The sequence below is a fragment of the Phascolarctos cinereus genome, unplaced genomic scaffold (genome assembly GCF_003287225.1).
Source record: "Phascolarctos cinereus isolate Bilbo 61053 unplaced genomic scaffold, phaCin_HiC Scaffold_9;HRSCAF=440, whole genome shotgun sequence".
Taxonomy (NCBI): domain Eukaryota; kingdom Metazoa; phylum Chordata; class Mammalia; order Diprotodontia; family Phascolarctidae; genus Phascolarctos; species Phascolarctos cinereus.
The window spans coordinates 131,086,059-131,103,090 of NW_027556402.1; the positions used below are offsets into that span (position 1 = coordinate 131,086,059).

Consider the following 17,032-nt stretch of genomic DNA (forward strand, 5'->3'; position numbering starts at 1 on the left):
GTGCCTTCACCAAACATATGTTGATGATGAAAAGGGTTCACTGGAAGATGCTAACACACTGAACAAGTTGGGCTTAGAAGTAGGATTTGAGAGAATTTCCATTAGAAATTAATCTTCCACTAGTCCCTTGGCTTGCCTATGTGAAGTCTTGCAGGGTGATAGAAGGCCTCAGATGCCTTATTTCTGAAAAGTGGGTGTCTATTCTGCTGCTGCTGTAGCTTAGCTGCTTTGAATGGGGATGCTGTGGGAAGGTCCTGGTGTTGCCATTGGAATACAGCCACTGCGTTAATATGAAGACAATTTTTTTTTTATATTTGGCTAGGCAATGGAGTTAAGTGACCTGCCCAGAGTTACACAGCTAATTAGTGTTATGTGTCTGAGGCTGGATTTGAACTCAGGTCCTCCTGAATCCAGGGCTGGCGTTCTATCCACTGCACAACCTAGCTTCCCCTAAAGTAATTACTGCCATTAACTTCTTTTTTTTCCTTTTTGGTAGCAGGGGATAAATGACTTGCCCAGGGTCGCACAGCTAGTACCTGTCAAATGTTTGGTCTGAGGCTGGATTTGTACTCAGCTCCTCCTGATGTCAGGGCCGGTTCTCTATCCCCTGCACCACCTAGCTACCCCTTGAAGACAATTTTTGAAGAGCTGTTGCAAAGGGGTTACATGGTGACTGTTAGGACCTTCCATTAAAATTCTCACTGATCAGGCCTGACTTCTCAGGCCTGAACTATGAGGTTTGTACTGTATCATATACAAAAGAAGAAATATTGAGTTCATTGGATAGTTCTTTAGGGAGCTACTTAACAAAAACACCAGTTTTTCCCAATAGGAAAGACTATGGTAGTTTCCTGAATTTGTCAACTATTTTTTTCCTTTTGAAAAACCAAGTTGTGAAAATGTAATCTTCAATCAGGCACTGATGGAGAAACTGCAAAAAACGGGCTGTGATGTGCTATTTACACATGTTGCATTTTCATGTGGAGTTCTGATAGCTGAGTTGCTGGAAATCCCTCTCATAAATAGCCTCTGGTGGAGCATGGGGAATGCCTATGAGAAATATGGTACCCGACATCCATTTTCTCTTTCCTATCTGCACCTGGCCCTGGGCAGACTGACTCACAAAATGAACTTCATGGAAAGGGTGGAGAATATGCTACTGTCTCTCTTCTTTCACCACTTCTGGTTCGTTTCATTTCAGAAAAAGTGAGAGCAGTTTTATAGTGAGACATTAGGTAAGATGAATTGTTTTCAGGAGTGTTTTAGACTCAGCCATTTAACATTCCGTTTTTTCTTCCAAGACGAATATCATGTACTTCACTATACTAGCTTAAAATTTTATCCTTTTAGATCATAAAGCTTCAAGAAAAATCTTCTTTAGCATAATGAAGCCAGTGTATAGAAAGTATAAGGAAGACTGCCTTAAATATAATATCTCTATCTAGATTGACTGGGCTACCATCCTAATAACATGTAATCTTCATGTAGCAATAAATACCAATTAATATTCATTGGAAAAACAATTTTCTTATCATTATGTTTTATTTGTATTTTCTCATTCATATCTATCTTTGTGACCTCTGAATATCTTGCCTTGTGATCCTATAATCCCATGTTTCTAATTTCTGTCTACCAGCAAATCTTATGGCTTGGGTGACTGGATTTCTCAATTACTTCCTCACTGCCATCAAGGCCTTCTTGCAATCTGGAATTCCTTTCGAATGAGCTTCGCTTATTCCAAACAAGAGAACATTTATTATCTCCTTTTGATTTCAACAACCTGGCTCTCTGAAATCAGCACAGAAAACGCTTTAGCTTTTTAAAAAATTCTTATTCCTAATTATTGCCTTGCTTCCAAAGGACAAAAGTTAAGAAATACAGAAATAGTAAGTTACCTGAAGATCTTAAATGCAAAGGTTAGAATTTAACTGTTCTTACTTTCTAATCTTTTGCCTTTCCTCACTATCTTCTTTAAATTATTAAATAATAAGAGAAATAGAAATTTTGCAAAACACTTTTGAGGTTTCACCTTGCAACTATCAGATGAGCTAGGATGACACAGTGATAGAGGTCATTTTGCAGAAAATTTGAGGTCAGGGCAGCTAGGTGGCACAGTGGATGGAGCACCCACACTGCAGTCAGGAGGACCTGAGTTCACATGCAGCTTCAGACCAAACACTTCACACATACTGGCTGTGTGACCCTGGGCAAGTTGCTTAACCCTAATTGCCTAAAAAAACAATTAAAAACAAATTTGAGGTCTTAGGGAAGCTAACATTTCCCATGGAACTGTAAATTTGTCCAACCATTCTAGAAAATAATCACTATAATAGCACAATAGATAACAACACAAAAAAGCCTGTAGTGACCTGATTTATTATGATGACTGGTTTCTCTAGGAGCTCAGATAAGGAATTAGATCTCTCTCCTGTCAGCAGAGAAATGTGGGGCTGTGGGTGTGGAAGGTAAGATGGAAGACTGCAGACTCATTAACCATGAGGGAAAATGTTATCTTCATTAGGAGTTGACATTTGTAGGAACTCTTTTCAATGTTAACCACTTGTCTGTGGTTTTAGTAGATGAGTCCTAGAGAATTAAGAGATTCAAACAGAGCTTAAATAACTTGCTTAAGGTCTCTAGAAGCTCAGCACTTTATCTTGGTATAAGTCTACCTTTACAAATAAGACTTGTAATTCCATATTCCAGGCAAATAGAACGAGGAAATATTAAGAGAATATTAGAAGAGAATAGGCTTCATAGATGGGTAGATAGATAGGTAGATAGATAGATAAACAGATAGATAGATAAACAGATAGATTAGATACATGGGGGTAAATACATGTACTTATGTTCCATAGATAGCTGTGTTTCCATATCATTTCTTTGTAATTTAAGCATTTTATTTTCGGCGTCTGAATACATCGTTCTGACATGGGGGCCGTAGGTTTCACCAGACTGGCAAAGGGGCCCATAACACAAAAAGGTTAAGCCCCTTGGTCCTTGTGGTACTTACACAGGTTTCTTGCAAAGAGAGGAGTGAGAAATGAAAGATGCACAAGCCAGAGAGAATGGTTGCTGGAGTGAGGGATTGAGAGGAGGTGGCAGGGGAATTACTTCAAAAGCTCCTGTTTCCAGTTGCTCCTTAAGGAAGTAATCTCTGCTTCTTCTGAACCCTTTAAGCACCAGGTTTAGAACGCTAATTAAGCTCTTACCATTTTTGACCTAGTAGATATACAGTACTTTGACCTAGTAGATATACAGTACTTTGAAGTATGAAAAATAGATTACAAATAGCTTATTCTGTCTTCACAATAATCCTGAGATGTAGATGTTATCATTATTCCCATTTTCCAGATGAGAAAACTGAGGCAGACTGATAATTACTTGCCTAGGGTAATACAGCTAGAGCCTGAGGGTTTTTTCAAATCTGCTCTTCCTGGATCTAGGTCCATTAATTCTACTATTGCTTTTGAGAGGCTCACAACAACACCAGCAATAGCAAACTTCTCAGATAATATATTGCAAGTAACAAGAAAAATCAATCAGTTAATAGGCATTAAATACCCACAATGAACCTGGCATTGTGGTAACTGCTAAAGAAACAAAGAAAGATTTTTTTAAAAGTCAAAAATTCCCTCCAGTTAAGAATCTTACATGTTAAGGCAGAAGATAACATGTAAATACATTTATAATAGTCTAGCAGATAGGCTCAGCTTCTGCTCTTTTCATTCCTCCTCAGGTCTTTGAAATCACTTTGGATTTTTGAGAAGCCCTTCTTTGGATTTTTATTTTATTTTTATTACAAATAACACCAGGCAGTGATCGAAAATAACAAAGACAGAAAATTGTTAAAGGTGTCACAGACCTTCAGGTTGATCCAAGTCTTCCATGCAGATGTACAGGAGGACTAGATGTTAACTCTTCTCATTTAATTGTTATTCCTGGTGAAGCCTTTTGTCCAGATTTAGCGGATGCCATTAGGGGCCCCAGGCTTCCTGGTTCATATAGTTTTTCAGACACAGAGTCACCTTGCCAAGGTGATTAGATTTCTAAACCAGAATTGGGATTGGGATTAACCAAGGTAAATAAATACACATAGAAAGTGCAAAGTTCAAAACCTAATCTAGTGACAATCATATAACAGAGATAATATTGTGCATGTATTTGTCTATCAATTCCAGAAAAGTATACTTTCTCTAATAGTTAACTTTTTTACCATCTTTTACCATCCTGGAGCCTTTCTTAAGGTCACAGAAATAATACAGAACAGAGCCAGGATTTTGACCCAGGTTCTCTGACTATATATCCAGTGGTCTTTCCAGAATTCTGCTCTGGCTGCTATTGGGACTAACCCCAACTTCCTGTTTCTGGGATGCTTCCCAAATGACTTTACAAAACAAGTATAAGAGTTGGACCAAATGCCTTTCGTAGCCACTTTCCCATTGCAAGCAGCAGGTGGCACTGTGGAGAGAAAAGGATATTTGTATCTTTCCCAAGAAAATCCCAAAAGGGAACACATAGGGCCACAGCTAATCCACAAATCAACAACAAATTCTTTTCTATGCCCCTTTCTTCAGAGAGAAGTGAAGTAGAATCCTCCCACACCATGGTGGTCTTTAACTGCATGGACTTGGTTTTGTGTGGAGTTTTCCCTCTGGTCACTTACCTCTCTCCCTATATTCAGAATAGAAATTGCCTTGAGTTTAGATCAGACCTGAGCAACTTGGCAGTAGGTAGGGGCCAAAATTAAAATAGGCTAAACTTCTTCGGGGAGCAGACAAGTTTTTCACAGTTCACTTTCCAAGTAAAAGTATAATAAACCATATTTTAAAAAGGGAAATTTCAATTGATATCAATTAATAACACTTATTACTTGTGACTTTTATCATGATATCAGCTTAATGTTAAAAAATTACTTTGATAAGTAGAAGAAGTTTTAATACATTTTTCTGTCGGCTCATCATAGATGTGCTCTAACCAGTGCAGTGAAGCAATCTACCTTTTTTTCCTAGACACCACATCCAATATTTACAAGCTGCACAACCAAATTACTTCAACTGAACCTCAGTTTCTTAATCTATAAAATGAGGATAATGCTTACACTATTATCCTCTTTAATACAGGCAAGGTAGTTGTAAGGAAAATAATGTGTAAACTTCAAGGTGCTACGTAAACATGATTGCACACACATATACATACATACATCTATATACATACACAAATGCATATGTACATATACATATTCATACACACACACACACAGCTGGCAGAAGTTATTAACCTGGATCTACACACACACACACACACACACACACACACACACACACACACACACACACACAGTGTCCTTAAAGTCTTAGAGTGCTATTTACCTACTAAAGCTCAAAGTTTTTGGAAGACCTTGCATGCTATGACTGTTGTTGTTGTTCAGACCTGGGATTTCATCAGAGGTGGAAACTCTCTGATAGTAAAACTCCTACTGGTGCATATAAGCAAGTTGTCTGTGACTTCTAGTCTTAGAGAACTGTCTGTGGCATATGGAAGTTAAAAACCTTACCCAGGGTCATATAGCCAGAATGTGTCAGAGGCAGGACTGACTCCAACACCTGCACACAGGCTTTAATTATAATCATTAATCATTTGCAGTAAATATTTTAACCCTGGTCGTACTGGTGCTATGCTCTTGGTTTTCTTCCTGCCTTACTAAGTGCTCCTCCTCTGATTCTTCTAAGTTTGGATACCTTCGCTGAAATTTCCCCAAGCTCTGTCCTTGACAATTTTTCTTTTTCTCTGTGCTCTTTCCTTTGACTGAAACTTCATCATTTCCATTATATAGATGACTCCCAAGCTGATATCTCCAGCCCTCATCTAACCTATCTATGGAACTTCATTCTTGTACTTTCAGTTATCTCAATAGTTCCACTTGGTTATTCCTATAGGGACCTAACCTCACCATGTCCTAGAACTGAACTCTCCCTCATTTGGAAAAGGACAACTTGGAAGGTCATAGCTTTACTTCTGCTATTTGCTAACTGTGTGACCTTGAACAAGTCACATTATCTGTGCCTCAGTGTCTTTATCATTGAAATCTGGGAGTTAAACTAAAGGACCTCTAAATTCCCTGATGGTTCTTATTCTGTGTTATTGTGATTCTCAATTACTTATTGTTTTTTCTTATTTTTCAAGTGAGGTTTTTTTCATTATTAGTTTGTCCCTCCCATTTCGCCCATCTCCACACCCACCCTGAGCAATTTCCTTAATACATACCTATGTAGTCAGAAAAAAGACATCTCCACATTAGCCATGTCCAAAACTGTACGTTTCATTCTTCATTTCAAGTTTGTCACCTATTCGTCAGGAGGTAAGAGATGTTTTCATCTTCATTCTTTTGCACTTGTTGCATTGACCATAGTTCTAAAATCTTTCAAAGTTATCTTTGTCTAGAATGTAATCATTGTACAGATTATTCTTTCTTCACTATGAATCAGTTCATAGAGGTCTTCCCAGTTTCCGTTGAAATTTTCCATTTCAAAATATCTTTATAAAGATAATTATTTATTTATGTTTAACATAGTTTAAAAAAAAACATTCTTAATTCCCTCCATCCCTCTGAACTCTTCCCCACCCATTGTAAAGGAAGAAATATGACATAAAGTATACATCTGAAATCATGAACAACATATTTCCATGTTAGCCATGTTGAGAAAAAGGAAAAAAGAAAGAAAGAAAGAAAGGAAAGAAAGAAGAAAGAAAGAAAGAAAGAAAGAAAGAAAGAAAGAAGAAAGAAAGAAAGAAAGAAAAGAAAGAAAGAAAGAAAAAGAAAGAAAGAAAGAAAGAAAGAAAGAAAAAAAAAAGAAGAAAGAAGAGAGAAAAGAGAGAGAGAGAGAGAGAGAAGAGAGAGAGAGAGAGAGAGAGAGAGGGAGGGAGAGAGGGAGGAAGGGAAGAAGGAAGGAAGGAAGGAAGGAAGGAAGGAAGGAAGGAAGGAAGAAAGGAAGGAAGGGAGGAAGGAAGGAAGAAAAGGGAGAGAGAAAGAAAGAAAAAGAAAGGAAGAAAGAAAGAAGAAAGAGAGAAAGAAAGAAAGGAAGGAAGAAAGAAAGAAAGAAAGAAAGAAAGAAAGAAAGAAAGAAAGAAAGAAAGAAAGAAAGAAAGAAAGAAAGAAAGAAAGAAAGAAAGAAAGAAAGAAAGAAAAAAAAGAAGGAAAGGAAGGAAGGAAGGAAGGAAGGAAGGAAGGAAGGAAGGAAGGAAGGAAGGAAGAAATTGAAAAAATTGTACTTCAATCTGCATTGAGCTCCTTCAGTTCTTTCTCTGGAGTCACTTGGTATTTTTCATGATAAGTCCTTCAGAATTGTCTTGGATCATTGCATTAATCAGAATAGCTAAATCATTCAAAGTTGATCATCACACAATATTGCTGTTACTGTGTACAATGTTCTTCTGGTTCTGCTTACTTCAGTTTGCATCAGTTCATACAAGTCTTCCCAGGTTTTTCTGAAGTCATTCTTCTCATCATTTCATACAGCACAATAGTATTCCATCACAATTACATACCAAACTTATTTAGCCATTCTCCAATTCATGGTCATCCTCTTGATTTCCAACACTTTGGCAGCACAAAATAGAGCTGCTAAAAATATTTATGTACATGTAAATCATTTTCTTTTTTCATTGAGCTCTTGGGGATAGTCTCTTATTGGCGGATCAGTGGGCACATACAATTACGTAGCCCTTTGGGGATAGTTCCAAACTGATCTCCAGAATGCTTGGATCAGTTTGCAATTCTATCAATAGTGTATTAGTATCTCAATTTTTCCATATCCCCTTCAACATTTATTATTTTTCTTTTCTGTTACATTAGCCAAGGGCAACTAGGTGGCATAGAGGATACACTGCTGGACCTGGAATCAGGAATACCCATCTTCATGAGTTCAAATCTGGCCTCATAAACTCCTTAGCTGTGTGATCCTTGGTAAGACACTTTCCTTTTCCCTCAGTTCCCTCATCTGTAAAATGAATTGGAGAAGGCAATGGTAAACCACTCTAGTATCTTTGCCAAGAAAACCCCAAGTTGCAGCCTTTCCTAAGGTCACAGGTATAGTACATGGAAGAGCCAGGATTTTGACCCAGGTGCTCTGACTATAAATCCAGTGGTCTTTCCAGGACTCTACTCTGGCTGCTATTGGAAATAACACTGACTTGAACATGGTCACTCTGAAGCCCTTACGTTTCACTCTATCCAAAGTGATCTGGCCTTCCACTAAAATCTCACAACATTTGTATATATACACCACATATCCACAGAAAAATTCTTAGTCTTAATCAGTTCCTTATATATCTTGAAAACTTTATCAGAGAAATGATGCAACTGTTTTTCTTCAGGTATATTTCTCTTCTAATCTTAGCTACATTGGATTTGCTTGTGGAAAATCTTTTGAATTTTATGCAATTAAAATTGTCAATTTAGTCTTCTGTGATCCCTTCTGTCCTTAACCTCCAAAGAAACGCATATTTTTTTTTTACCTATGGCAGGACAAACCTTATCAGAAAAAAGTTTGTAAAGTGGTGTTTTTGTTTTACCAAATTAACTGCTTTGGGAAGACTAAAACAAAACAAAACAAAACAATAGAGGGTAGTTAGGTGACACAGTGGATACAGCACTGGCCCTGAAGGCAGAAGAACCTGAGGTCAAATCTGGCCTCAGACCAAACACTTGACACTTACTAGCTGTGTGACCCTGAGCAACTCACTTAACACTAATTGCCAGAAAAAAAAAAAGCACACACAGAGCATGACATGGCACATTCTTTATGCCTGGCAGTTAATTTGAAGTAAATGTGTAATCTTTAGTTTACTTATTGATACCCTTTGTACTAGTAAAGAGGGCAAAGTATTGTAGATAAAAATATACAAACATACAGGTGTCATGTCCGGAATTGGGGTTCTGGGGAGCTGCTGCTACAACTCTTTTTTTTACCTCCTTCTCTTCTAATTGTCACTACATTAGATTTGTTCATAAAAAAAACTTTATAATTGTGTAGAATCAAAATAATCTCTTTTATCTTGTGGGTACCATAAGTATATTGACAAACTAGAGAGTGATCAGTAAAGGAAACCAGGATGGTGAACAGCCTTGGGTGCTTAACACGTAAGGATCAGTTAAAGTGACTAAGCATATTTGTCCTAGAGCAAAGGAGATGGCTGGCCGGTAGTGGGGGAAACAGGGAGAATATGAGCTTTGTGGAAGTATTTGAGAGGCTAACATGGATGAGGGATTAGACTTTTTCTATTTGACCCTACAGAAAAGTGAGAGAACCAATGGGTGGAAATTACAAAGAGGAAAATTTAGGCTTGATGTGAGGAGAAGCTTCCTTACATTTAGAGCTGCCCCAAACTTGATAACCAGCCTTAAGAGGTAAATGATTCTGCATGTGCTCCTCTGGCTCAAGCTGCTGTCTGCACTTCTCTGCTCCTCTGACCCCTGCTCCCTGAGAGTGGTCCCTTCTCTTTAAATTCTCTTGGACTCCCATTGCCACTCATAGATCCTTTCTGCATGCAGCAAAAGGACTTTTCTGTAAAGAAGAAATTCAAAAGTTTCAGAAATGTGAAATTGATTTCCATGGAAACCTCATTATCCTCTGATGACAGTTGTGACAGTTTTGCTTCTGATAATTTTGCAAACACCAAGCCCAAATTCAGGTCAGGTATCAGTGAAGAACTAGCAAATATTTTTTTAATTAATCAATTTATTTTCAGATATCAACATATACTTCCACAAGATTTTGAATTCCAAATTGCCCCTCACCCCACCCAAAGATGGCATGCATTCTGAATATCCATTCCCCTAGTCTACCCTCCCTTCTGTCTCTGCTTCCTTTCTCTTATCCCCTTACCCTTCTACTTTCCTGTAGGGCAGGATAGATTTCTCTACCCCATTTCCTGTATTTCTTATTTCCCAGTTGCATGGAAACACATTATTTTTAACATGTGTTCTTAAAACTTTTTGTTCCAAATTTTATATTTTCTCCATTTCTCCATCCCCACCCACTCTCATTGAAAAGGCAAGCAACTCAGTATAGGTTATACATGTGCAGTTATGCAAAACACTTCCACGGTAGTCATGTTGTGAAAAACTAACCCTATTTCCCTTACTCCTATCCCCCTCATTTATTCTATTCTTTCTTTTCACCCTGTCCTTCCTCAGAAGTGTTTCCATCTGATTACCCCTTTCCCAATCTCACCTCCTCTCTGTCGTTCACCTGCTCTCTTGTCCCCTCTCCCCCTGTTTTCCTGTAGAGTAAGACAGATTTCCATACCCAATTGAGTGTATATGTTATTCCCTCCTTAAGTCAAATCCTATGAGAATAAGATTCACTGATTCCCTCTCACCTTCCTCTGTTTCCCCTCCACTGTAAGAGCCTTTTCTTTTCTGTATTTTTTGTGAGATAATTTATCCTGTTCAACCTCTCCCTTTCTCGTTCTCCCAGTATAATCCTCTCTCACCCCTTAATTTTATTCTCCAGATATGACCCCTTCATCTTCAACTCAGCCTGTGCCATCTATCTATCTACCTGTCTATCTATCTATCTATCTATCTATCTATCTATCTATCTATCTATCTATCTGTATATGCAGACATATAATTTTTTCCCTCCAACTACCCTCATACTGACAAAGGTCTCATGAGTTGTAAATATCATCTTTCCATGCAGGAATGTAAACAGTTGAGCCTTAATAAGTCTCTTATGATTTCTCTTTCCTGTTTCCCTCTTTATATTCCACTTCAGACTTGTATTTGAAAGTCAAATTTTCTATTCAGCCCTGGTCCTTTCATCAAGAATTCTTGAAAGTCCTCTATTTCACTGAATGACCATTTTTTCCCCTGAAGAATTATACTCAGTTTTGCTGGGTAGGTGATTCTTGGCTGTAATCATATCTCCTTTGCCCTCCTGAATGTTATATTCCATGCCCTCCCATCCCTTAATTAGAAGTGCTAAATCTTGTGTTATCCTGTTGTGTTTCCACAATTTGAATTGTTTTTTCTGGCTGCTTGTAATATTTTCTCCTTGCCTGGGAACTCTGGAATTTGGCTACAATATTCCTAGAGTTTTCCTTTGGGATCTCTTTAGGAGGAGATCGGTGGATCTTTCAATTTTATTTTGCCCTATGATTCTAAAACACCAGTACAGTTTTCCTTGATAATTTCTTGAAAGATGATGTCTAGGCTCTTTTTCTGATCATGGCTTTCAGAAAGTCCAATAATTTTTAAGTTATCTCTCCTGGATGTATTTTCCAGGTCAGTTGTTTTTCCAATGAGATATTTCCCATTGTTTTCTAATTTTTCATTCTTTTGGATTTGTTTTACACTGTCTTGTTTTCTCATAAAGTCACTAGCTTCCAATTGCTCTATTCTAATTTTTAAGGAAGTATTTTCTTCAGTAAGCTTTTGGACTTCCTTTTCCATTTGGTCAATTCTGCTTTGCAGGGCATTCTTCTCCTCATTGGTTTTTTGGACATCTTTTGCCACTTGGGTTAGACTATTTTTAAGGAGTTATTTTCTTCAGTATTTTTTTGGGTCTCCTTTAGCAAGCTGTTGACTTGTTTTTCATGATTTTCTTCCATCCCTCTCATTTCTCTTCCCAGTTTTTCCTCTGCTTCTCTTACTTGCTTCTCAAACGCCTTTTCGAGCTCTCCCCAGGCCTGGGACTGATTCACATTTTTCTTGAAGGCTTTCATTGTAGGAGCTTTAACTTTGTTGTCTTCTTCTGGTTGTATGTTTTGATCTTCTTTGTTACCAAAAAAAGATTCTATGGTCTGACACTTCTTTTGAGGTTTGCTCATGATCCCAGCCAATCACTTGATTTATACACACTTTAGTAAGGTAGAGGTCTGTTTCCAATGTGGAGAATATACTGTCCCAAGGTTCAGGGGTTTGTACAACTGTTTTCAGAGATACTTCTAGGGACCTGTACATTTTCAGTTCTTCCAAGGTGGTATGATAAGGGCGAGGTGTTTACTCCTTTCCTGGCCTGTGCTCTGGTCTATGAGTGAACACAAGCACTCTTTTCTGTCTAGGAACTGTGAGGAGGGTTTTATCTTTACTGCCACTACAAGCTCCACCAGGCCAGCGCTCCTCCTCACCTTAGGACCGCCACCCAGAACTGTGACCCAGATCCAAGAATGGGCAAAGCAAGAGATTCCTACCTCAGCACTGGCAAAGAGATCCCTGCAATTCCCCTCTGATCAGCCACCCAATTCACCCTCAGTCTGTGGGCCAGAAGCTCAGGAGGCAGCCAGCTCCCCAGGGCCAACCATGGGGAATGGCGCTGGGAGCCTGGCTTCTCTCTCATCACAGAAACAGACTTTTCCCACTGACCTTCTAGGTTGTCTTTGGTGTTTCTGGGTTGAGAAGTCTGGAAAACACCACAGCTGCCAGCAATTCAGTCCTCTGAGGCCTGCTCCAGGTTGGCTGTGGTCTGCGCACCCATGCCGAACTGTGCTCCTCCCTCAGCTTTGCGCAATATACTTTCCCGATCAACCATCCAGGTTGTCTTGGGCTAGAAATTTATTTCACTCTGTCTTTCTGTGGGTTCTACTGCTTTAGAATTGGTTTAGAGCCCTTTTTCATAGGTGTTGGAGGGGTTCGAGGGAGAGCTCAAGCAAGTTGCTGCTTTCACTACGCCATGTTGGCTCCCAGAAAATATTTTTTATGAGAACTCTGATAAGGAATCTTCCTGCAGGCATCCACAAAGTGAGGTACAAGGCCTGAGAGGGGATCGGGGAATTTTACACAAACCCAGACTCAGGCCAGATATCATTAAGGAAGTGGCCACTGTTTTTTATGCCAACTCTGATGATAATCATTCTAGGGCTTCTCAAAAAGTGAAATACAAGACAGAATGAAATTAGATTCTGATGTGAAGGCAGTGGGACTTGTAGTCAAATAAACCATTTGAGTTCTTTGCAAGTAGCTCTAAAATTTCCAACCAAGAACTCAAAAAAGCACGGAAGCAGAAAGTGGCCAAGCCCAGAGCCCAAGATGTTCCCACTTCCAATTCTGATTGTGTCTCAGAAAATGAGAAAGGCTCCAGTTCTTTTTTGGAAAAGAAGGCACTAAATATAAAGAAAAACAAAGCAATGCTGGCAAAACTAATGTCAGAATTACAAAGTTCTCCGGGATTGTTTACTAAAAGGAGAACACTTCCAGGTAGTAGTGCACAGTAAAAACCAAATTGAAGGCGCTCCTTCCCAGAGACCCCTCAAGGAGAAACCTTGAACGAAGAGCTCCTGCACATCCCAGGTGAAGATCTCATCTGAAGGATTAGATCAGGATTTTGGAGCAAGAATCACCATCAAAGAGGAAAAAGGAAACTACTTCTTGGTGGAAGAAGTATAGAGTCAGAATTTCATAGCCTTAGATTCAGGGCATGTTAGCTGACAACCTAGAACGTTGTTCTCAAAGGTAAAATTTGTTTTATCTCACCCATTAAGCATTTATTGTGGATCTTCAAATTCTAGTGTTGCCATACTTCCATCTACAATTCACAAACAGAAAGTATAGAATGGTTCCACCAACTACTTAAGGCCATTCCATGTGTGCATGCATTAGTAAAATGTCTTTTTCAGATTCCCTGTCATTCTGAATTACCTACAAAATATGACTCCAACTTTTCAGGGATGCAACCAATGTATTAGCTCCAGGGAAGGGGGTGAGTAGACCCAGTGGAACAAGAAATGTGAGCTAGTATGAATATTTCAAGCCATGTGAAGAATAACTACAGAGACCACCTTATGTGTGAGGCCAGATACTCTTTGGAATCACGGGAAATTGTCTGAAAGTTCAATAAGACAAAGCTAAGTTGCAAACATTTCTGGCTGAATATGAAGTACTACCAGTACAGGAGATTATTCTTAATGAGGTCACTTGGGATGTTTGGAAGAGGCTATTTCCAAATATTGTATAGCAGGTCACAGTCCATGAACTGGAGCCCATGATAATCAAGGCCCAGGTCTTAAAGGTTATAAAGTTTGAAGCAATACAGAAAGAGTTTCCAATAAGAGCTCCCCAAAAAGGATCAGAAATTGGCCTTCACTGGCCCCAACCTTCTTTAACTCAATAACAACTAATGAAGGATGTTTTAAAAATTCATCAGCAATTTTCCTCTGGCATACCAAGGAGCCAATGCTAGTCACTTATTCCACCTGGACATTTAAGGACAAAGAGAATCAAGGCACCTTCACTATACATATCCTTTCACTATATCTGTTCCTGTAGGGAAAAAAAAAGGTAGTCATCTTCTAAAACTTGAGTAATTAAACCTATGCCTCAGTCCCTGAAGAATCCTCTTGATTGAGTGTCAATAAAGAAGGTGAATGTTCAACTTTGTTTGGAATGAAGACTTTTGTGAACTTAGCTAAATGTCCTTTGACTCTAAAGTCAATGCCATGTAGTTAATGCTTATCCAATTAGTTTCCCTTTTTCCACCAGCAGCTATGACTAAAGATATTCTTTTTGGATGAGGACTTGATGGATCTCAATTACATTTTAACTTCTTTATGACTTCCTTTCACAATATAATGCATAGCACATGATAGGAAGGAGCTAATCTTTCCGAAAAGGCACAACCATGAGATCTGAGAAGTGGGCTTCAACTCTTTTGCTGCTGCAGGTATGTTGCTTTAGCTGTGGTTTCTGTGGAAGATCCTGGTGTGGCCTACAGATTATAGTCACTGGATGAATATAAAGACCATCCTGGATAAGCTGGCACAGAGGGGCCATGAGGTTACTGTACTGACATCTACAGCTTCCATTGTTATTGATCCTACCAAAGCATTTGTTCTCAACTTTGAGGTTTAATCCTGTGTCATTCACTAAAGAAGATATTGTTACTTATTCTGAAAAATGGAATAAGGAATGGACGTATGAGCTGTCAAGACTTTCACCTTGTGATTATGCAACAAAGATGCAAGCTATATTTTTTGAATATTCAGCGTTTCTCAAACACCTTTGTGAAAGTGTTGTTTTGAACAAGAAGCTTATGAAGACATTGAAGGAAGCCAGATATGATGTTGGTTCAGATGCCTTTGGTCCTTGTGATGAGCTCATAGCAGAGGTCCTTGGAAAACCTACTGTCTATACTCTTCAGTTCACTGCTGGCAATACATATGAAAAACACTGTGGAGGCCTCCCTTCCGCTCCTTCCTATGTGCCTATGGTCTTGACAGAATTGACTGACAAGATGACACTCATGGAGAGGGTGAAAAATATGGTTTTTTTCTTTATTTTGACTTGTGGTTTCAGAATTTTGATGTGAAATATTGGGATCAGTTTTACAGTGATGTGTTAGGTAAGCCCTGAGTTCCTTAATGATTCACCTGCCAGGAGTATACAGCCACTCTACAATTTTTTATATACCTGAAAGTAAATAGGTTGGTCTTTAAAGTTATGAGGATCCTTTGTTTACTTATTGCTGATAAGAAATGGAATTTGTCTGTAACAATACGACTTAGTTAACATGAAACATAGGTAACTCCCTGTAACTGATACTGCGAACTAAAGTTTGAATCTTTAAAGCAGAAAAATAGGTTCATAGAAATTAGACCTAAATCCATTGGGGGGGGGGGTTGTTGTTTTTTTTAATTTTGACATTGGGTTTTTTTAATGTGTGTAGCCTAAGCTGAAGGTACACTGGCCACTCATGAGCCAATACCTCAGCTGGAAACAATCATTTTGAAAAATACTGTGGAGAATTCCTTTCCTCCCCTTTCTATTATTCACAGGTGGCAAGAATAGCATGAATGAAAACTCAAAGATTTAGAACGATGAGGGGAGAGGGGAATATATTAGAGGGACAGAACCTCCTGAAATAGAGGGTTAAAAAATCATTTGGAGATGAATTAGGAAAGCTAAGGCAGGGACAATTAAAAATTTTGAGAATTATCTGTGATTTGACATGACCCCAGTAGTTTAAGGTTCATTTATTTCTACAGTGACTGTACATATTGCCTCATTTTTCTTACCTTTTATGCAATATACTTGATTTCCATGATCTTAATTAACAAAAGTGATGATGCATATCACTCCTGACAAAAATTGTTTGGATGAGTACTTTGCATTTTTTTTCCCCCTACGTGAAGTCAGTAAGCATTTATTGACAGTCTACTATATGCCAGGCACTGTGCTAAGGTCCAGGGATACAACGAAAGGCAAAAACACTCCCAGTATTCAAGGAGTTCACAGTTTAATGGTGAAGACACGACAAGCAAACAATTGTATATATACAGTATTGACTGGACATAATCTCAGAGGGAGATGTTAGCATTAAGAAGGATGAGAGTGGCTTCTTGTGAGCACCACAAGTCCCTAGGAGTTCAGAGACCTTCCTAGAAACTCAAGACCCTTTATTAACCTCAGAGTAGGGATTCTTAAACCAATTTTGATAACAATTTTTTCAATGATTGGTTTCCTTTATTATCCTATGTATTTTATTTTATGCATTTAAAAACATTTTTCTGAGAAGGGATCCATACTGTATTTCACCAGACTGCCAAAGGGGTTCATAACACATACAAGGCTAAGAATCCTTGGCCTAGATATTTGAGCTATCCATGACATAGCTAACTCCTTTTTTTTTTCTTTTTCCCTTAGGGAGACCCACTACATTATGTGAAACTATGGGAAAAGCTGAGATGTGGCTGATTCGAACATACTGGGATTTTGAATTTCCTCGTCCATACTTGCCAAATTTTGAGTTTGTTGGAGGACTCCACTGTAAGCCTGCCAAGCCTCTTCCTGAGGTAAACCTATCACGTGGTTTTCTAGGTTTTCATCTCCTACAAAGATGTCCCATTTTCTGTGCATGAAGGCAAGAAGGAAGAGAGATAACAAGCATTTATTAAGTACCTATTTGCCTAAGGAAGGGCAAATTGGTCCAGGTTAGAAATGGAGAATGTCAATGCTCCCTTGTCCATCAGTAGTGTGACTGGCCTATTAGCGACCATTGTACTTTTAGCCTGAGCAAGATAGGGAGAACTAGTC

The 17,032-nt window shown here is 38.6% G+C and overlaps 1 protein-coding gene and 1 pseudogene across 9 annotated transcripts in view; both read left to right on the forward strand.

The window, feature by feature from the left end:
* Positions 1–17,032, forward strand: part of LOC110199265 (UDP-glucuronosyltransferase 2A1-like) — a 319,475-nt gene that overhangs the window by 284,561 nt on the left and 17,882 nt on the right. For all 9 annotated transcript variants that reach the window (XM_078148754.1, XM_078148748.1, XM_078148752.1 and 6 more), the window contains one exon: positions 16,643–16,791. In XM_078148754.1, the coding sequence (XP_078004880.1) occupies positions 16,643–16,791 (149 nt within the window). The remainder of the gene's footprint in view (positions 1–16,642; positions 16,792–17,032) is intronic.
* LOC144455318 (cell division cycle-associated protein 7-like) lies at positions 6,304–13,298 on the forward strand (annotated as a pseudogene).